The 6,013-nt window shown below is 54.0% G+C and overlaps 2 protein-coding genes across 2 annotated transcripts; one reads left to right on the top strand and one right to left on the bottom strand.

Moving 5' to 3' along the window:
• Nucleotides 1-2,208: 2,208 nt before the first annotated feature.
• Nucleotides 2,209-3,109, bottom strand: CSUI_005615 (uncharacterized protein). Its single transcript, XM_068065786.1, has one exon. The coding sequence runs from the start codon at nt 2,802-2,804 to the stop codon at nt 2,505-2,507; it is 300 nt and encodes a 99-aa protein (XP_067922242.1). The 5' UTR covers nt 2,805-3,109; the 3' UTR covers nt 2,209-2,504.
• A 152-nt stretch (nt 3,110-3,261) lies between these two features.
• On the top strand, nt 3,262-5,952 carry CSUI_005616 (uncharacterized protein). The gene has a single exon (XM_068065787.1). It carries the CDS (start codon nt 3,367-3,369, stop codon nt 4,093-4,095), a length of 729 nt encoding a protein of 242 aa, XP_067922243.1. The 5' UTR covers nt 3,262-3,366; the 3' UTR covers nt 4,096-5,952.
• Nucleotides 5,953-6,013: the final 61 nt, after the last annotated feature.

Raw genomic sequence — 6,013 nt, forward strand, 5'->3', positions numbered from 1 at the left:
AGGACGACACCTGCGCTAGTAGCCAGCTTACTGCCATCTGACCCTGCCCACCCCACCCTAACCCTCCGAAAATCGACAAAGCTTGGAGTCCTACACATCGGTCAGTAGTTCTGGCGAGCGACAGCGTAGTGATAGCGCCGAGAGCAAAGCTTAGAGAAAGATGAAATGCTTGCCTCTCTCGTTCGTAGCAGGAAGTGTGCACGGTGTCCCTTTCTAGTGTTTACTCCGCATCTGAAGATACGTGAAGAATACGCGAACTTTGGATAGCTGTGTCTCCGGAATCAGAGAGACCCAGGCGGTGATACCTAGGGCTGTAGGCTCAGAATCAAAATACCGAAAACCAACGTTTTGGTCACTTTTCTGACTCTGGGTACCCTCGGCCCTAATTGTCAGCCCGCAACTCCCAAGCCCTGGTGCACTGTATGGACACTCTTTTGGTGGCAGGCGCCCTGCACAGGCCACTGCGTCATTCCCCTTCACAGACGAGACTCACCAGTAATGCCACAGGGAGTTCGAATGTAGGCTGTTGCATTGTGCAAATGAACCCTCGAGTTTCGCGACCTGTCAGGCAGCGGGGCTCCTTCCGCTTCAAGTTTGTGGTCTGACAGGATTGCTACCTCGCAGTACTGCAGCACTGCTGGAGCCCCGATGTGCAGAGCGCCTTCCTCGGCTTCCTGCACAGCACGTCCCCTGAGGGGCTTCTCTCGTACTGGCCTAGACCAAGCGTCGCTTTTGGACGGTTTCCGACTCCTGCGTACGTGATCCAAGCACTCCTAGCCCTCTACTGATAGAACCATCGAGGGCCGCCACCGCTAAGGAGGCGGGAGGGGCATGAAGAAAGAGTCTGGTGTTCAAGAGAGGGAACGCATAGCGGAAAAAGGCACGGTAACGAAAGAACCGGAGAGTCCCGCGTTCCGGGACAACAAGCAATAAAGTCCAGTGTCTCTGTAGTCGTGGCCGGATCGTCCACTCGTGATTTCTCTTCTTGCTCTGTTTTCTGAGCTTCTCCTTCCGTTTGCACGCCTGCCTTCCTCCACAGCCACCGCCGGTAAAGAGAGATCAAGCTAACATCTTCATCCTTCTCGTTCATCGCCCTCTATGCCATTCCTCTTCTCGGCAACGCCCGGATTCAGCGTCCTATCTTTGTCTTTCTCTCAGGATTCTCTTCCGTATGCTCTTCGTCTCTATCGTCCCCTTTGAAACCTGTTTTGGCTACCCTTCTCCTCATTTCGTGTTTCAAACGCGTATCAGCAAACGGGTAGACGCTGACGGCCACGGGTGCGGCGCTTAGATAGCCACACATCATCATCATGTTTCTCGAGTCCTTGCCTTTCTATACCACGTGCTGATCGTCAGAGAGGACGGGTCTTGCTAGCCGTATCTTATTTACATCCTACGTAGTCATTCACAAGCCTCCGGCTAGTCCGAAAAACCCCTTCCTGTCTACGTCACGGACACCGTTCTAAATATCAACGTCGCTAGAGGCGAATCGAGGCCACGCCCCGGGAAAACCGGACCTGCTTTGAGGAATGTGCTGGTGTAGATCGGAGACAGTATGTTCCCGGTCCTCGTCATGCATGTCTGATTGGACTGCTCGACCTGGAAAAAGTGGCGGCTGATGCAGAGACGTTCTTCATTCAGAACATCAACCAAGGATCACGGAGTTGCACCATGTGCCTGGAAGTTTAGGGACGTGCGATTCCGAATGTAAGGAATGTCGGATTCCCACAAACACAGGGCGCCACACTGGGCACGGGATTCCCTAGTACCGCACGCATTCTGAACCGTAGTTCCAATAATACAACGTGCGACATTGAGTGTCTCTTTGTACGTCACTTTTTTCCAGCCGCGGACTTGTGTAGACAGTCACTGCCGCCTGCGTGTCTTGTTGACCAGGGCAGGAATTGACGGCTCTCGCAGGAGGAGCAACTGATCAGCTGGGGAAGGGGGGAGGAGCAAATGGATCGGCAACCCTTTTTCTTCCGGTCGTCACCCTCTTGTCACTTCCGACTTGTTTTTTCAACTACATCACTATCTACATCTCAGTCTTGCTACACATTCGTTTAATTTGCTGTGGATGCAAAGAAAATAACTGTTTAGGGAGGGCAGCAAAACTCCTTGTTCTTCGTGCGTTCTCAAGCTCTGCGGGGGGTGGAGCGAACGCATCTGAGTGTGCTTTTGTCCAAGTCTTGCGGGCTTGCGGCTGTCCGGAGATAATCCACTGGATGTGCCTTATGGGTATTCCTGATATGCACTGAGCAAAGCAGGCATTCAGCCTACCAGTTAACGCCAGTATGCACTCACTGGGCCTTACCCAACAGGGAAGTGGAATATCCATACAACAAATAAGGACAGCAAGGACCCTGCCTGGACAACAAAAAAATTCGTTTTACCGGGAGTACACAGTACCAAAGTTCGCGTACAGCAATTTTCCCTGGGCTGCAACGGTGGCCGGGTGCCGGTGACGAAGCCCCCCTTATGCCCGTAGCAGGGGTTTCCCCTTTTCAGCGGCTGTAGAACCACTGGATAGCAGCTTGGCAACGCATGTCGAGGCCGCCGAGGTAGTGGCTCTTCCTCAATTCGTGTCTGTTCGGCAGCCAAGAAGCCGTGGCCGTCTGCTCTTGCTTTGAAACATTCCTCTCTCCTACCGTCGTACGACCCCCCTTCAAATCTACGTCTCCGCGCATAATTCCGTACCGGCAAAATGTACTTACACTCGTAACGAAGCAATAATGAGCACTTGGAGACTCACACCACCAAAGTGCACCCGTTCCCTTCGTGCGGAGCGCGGTTATCAGCCTCATGTTGACTAATGTTGCTACAGCTACCTCCGATCACTGGCTTGTCCAGACACACAAGAAGTGAGCGACGAAGAAGAAACAAGAAGAGTCATCGAGGGCTCGCAACGCCGGCAACTGAAGTACCGTGTCGGCGGGGCTGTCGCCGTCCCAGGAGCACAAGATTCTCAAGCGCTCTTTGACTGAGTCTGCCGCATCATTCCTTGTGTGCTGCTCTTACTCAGTCAGCAGATGGGAACCTCCCCGACTATCCTGGCCCGTTCCTGCACGCGCAAGGGCTTAAGAGTGGCTGCTCACAGCGTTCAGCACCCACGCATTAGCCGGCGTCCCCGTGCTGATCTATTACTGCCTGAAAGCTCACTCGCTGCAGCCCCCGCCTGCGGGACCGGGCAGAAGCCGGAGGGCTGCTTCCGCTGGGCTGTCACGGAACGACCGGCGGTTACCGCCGATCCGGCCTGGGAGAAGCGCACTGGAGGAGAGGACGGGCGGGTACAGGCAATCATCCTTGATCCTTGTTTTAGCGTTTTGAACCACACCTTACAGGTTCGGTCCTTATTTCCTCAAGGAAATGGAGGCGCTTGCTGAGGGCTCCTTGGAGAAAGAGGAGACCGAAAACGGCGACGCCGAAGGGAGTGAGAACGCTCTTCGCCGTGGTACTCCGACTGTGGTCAGCTCCCCTCAATTTTTTCAGGATGAACCAAAGGAAGTCCTGGTCTCGGATCGAGCTTTAAAAAAAAGTGACAGGTCAGCGAAACAGGCGAGACGGTCTCGGCGCGGCCAGAGCAGACACCTTTTCTCGAACTCAGAGAAGCTGCGTCGTGTCTCCAGGGCCGTTTCCGTGGCTGTCTCGGTTTTCAGTGTGTTACTCGTCTCAATAGTGGCCATTCGCTTGAAGTTTTGTTCCCCCCGCCGACTGGTATCGGATAGAGCAGCTCCCTCCCGAGTCCGTTTGGGCGGCGCGCCGCGGAAGCTCGCAGGAAGTGGCCACCCGCCTTTCTATTTGATGGGTCCACCACCACTATACTCGGCTACTGTTTTGGCAGAGGAGAGGGGTGGTGTAGCCCTCCGATTTGCAAAGACTTTCGCGAGCTCTCACCTCATTTTCCTCGCCGATGTCACGGAACATCAGCGTGGCAGGTGCTTGCAAGTGTGTGCGGGGGGCAGGACGGTGTTTCATGAGCGTTGCAGTGCCTTTGATGCAGGATCGGCACCGCCCCTTTTTGTCAAGCTACAGAGATACCGAAGCTGCCTCACGTCGAGGCTGGCAGGAGCCTGCGTTAATACTTTGGCGACATGAAATTCTTGGCGACCTCGGTTTCTCCATCACGTCGTACCTCCCCATTGTAATAGCCAGTGTTGAAGAGTTTTCTTGATTCGGCTTGAAAAGGGAGAGACTAACAGGAAGGTTGGAATATATAAGGGAAACGGGACAGCGCTGAAGAAGTCCCTTGACAGTGTATGTGTGACACTCGGACCACGGGACGCCGGTCTTCGTTCCGCTACGGGAGCGTGAGAGGAACGCAGACTTTGGACAAAGAGTGCCTTATACAGAATAGGCGCCTTCGCGACTCCCTGCTCTGCTTGTGTGGGGAAGAAGAAGTGCTTTCCTTGGGATAGAGGAAAGCAGGATACTTGCACGTCTTATGTTTGTCAACGAACAGCTTGGAGAGAAGAGCTTCGATGCTGGGGAGAGAAGAGCGGTACAGACGACTGGCAAAAAGACAGTTTCCTGACCTGGTCGCTCTCTTTGTGTGCAAGAGCTCGGTTGGGTGTAGACTGCATATAATCTCTTCCCCCTGTCCGGAGTTATCTTGGCTGACGGGGCGCGTCCACTTCGCGTTACTCGAGTGAAAATTACAGGGGAGTCTAACGATCGAGACCGCAGGAGTGTAGGCCCCGTACACCGCTGGACCACGGGGGCTCCTGAAATCTCAGTGACCGAGAAGAGTTGATGGCGCCGTTGGATGGAGATTCCTGCCCTTCACTGATGAGCGAAGGTAGATGAACACTGGAGATCGAGGTGGGGGAGACCTGTGAATACTGGAACTGCGGTATCAGTAGCGATTTAGATCACCGCGCCTCCAGGGACATCACTGTCGGAGGTCCTAGGCCCAGACTCCCTCGTCCTTAGCTGAGCCAAGCAAGACATGTTCTGTTTAAGAAGTCAAAACAGGAGTAAATGTCAAGGGCTTGTGGACAAATGAAAACAATTGTCCACAAGGCACTGAAAAAGGATCGCCTGTCGTAGGCGTAAGCATGCAACAATTACGGGAGGTGGATTTGCTGTGTCTGGGGAAGGCAGGTCGCGAAAAATAAGAGGAAGAAAAGTGCGTGAAGGCGCGATGTGCATTAGGTGGAGATCCTGCATTAGAAAAGCAGCGCGAGGAGGGGGGGGAACCGGGGCCGTGCGGTCTTGGAGTCTCCTGTCTGGCGCCGGAAACACGGCTACAGCCCTAGAGAATTTGCACGCTTCTCTGGCTTCCCGCCTAATTAATGTATTGTCACCGCATCTCCCGTCTTGCTTTCGCTTTTCTCTCGTGCGATCAACGTTGCCGCCTTGCCGCATCAGTTTGCCCAACCACTAGACTGCTTCTTACTGGTCAACCATTTGGGGCTACTTTCCAGCGCTCTCGGCCCCTGTGCTTGTGGCGCATCAGTGGAGTGCCAGAGAGTGTGCACTGGTTACCGGTCTCCTGCTGTCCAATCAGAGGAGTGTACTGTTGGCACCAGGTGCCCGCCTCTGAATTGTCTTATGCTGGGTGAGAGCGTCGTTCGTGCGGATGTGGCGTTTGCACTTCAGAAGTCTAAGAAAACGGGATTTGTCAGTCGGTTGGATTGAAAGAGGAAGATTGAGACGACTCGTGTGTGAGAGCGTTCATTTCATGGCAGGGTGTCGTTCGCAGCCCTCCTCATTTCAGCAGAGGTAGCTGTTTCCCCTCCTGCATACTCCTGTACTCTTGGTCTATCTGAATCGTTTGGTAGGCGATTGGGCGGGTTGTTCGGACGTCTTCGTACGTTTGCTTTGGCTGTTTCATCCGCAGCAGCTGCTTTGGTCCGTGTACTCCCATCCCCCTCTTCGTTTCGCGACGGCCACGGTCTGGCCCCTTTTTTCGCTCTTTGCTTGCATAGGCATTGCTTCTGAGGGTTTGTCTCAACTGCCGCACACCGTGATAGGGAAACCGACAGCAAAGACAAACCCTCAGAAGCAATGCCTA

Source organism: Cystoisospora suis, assembly GCF_002600585.1.
Source record: "Cystoisospora suis strain Wien I chromosome Unknown contig_2721, whole genome shotgun sequence".
NCBI classification, from domain to species: domain Eukaryota; phylum Apicomplexa; class Conoidasida; order Eucoccidiorida; family Sarcocystidae; genus Cystoisospora; species Cystoisospora suis.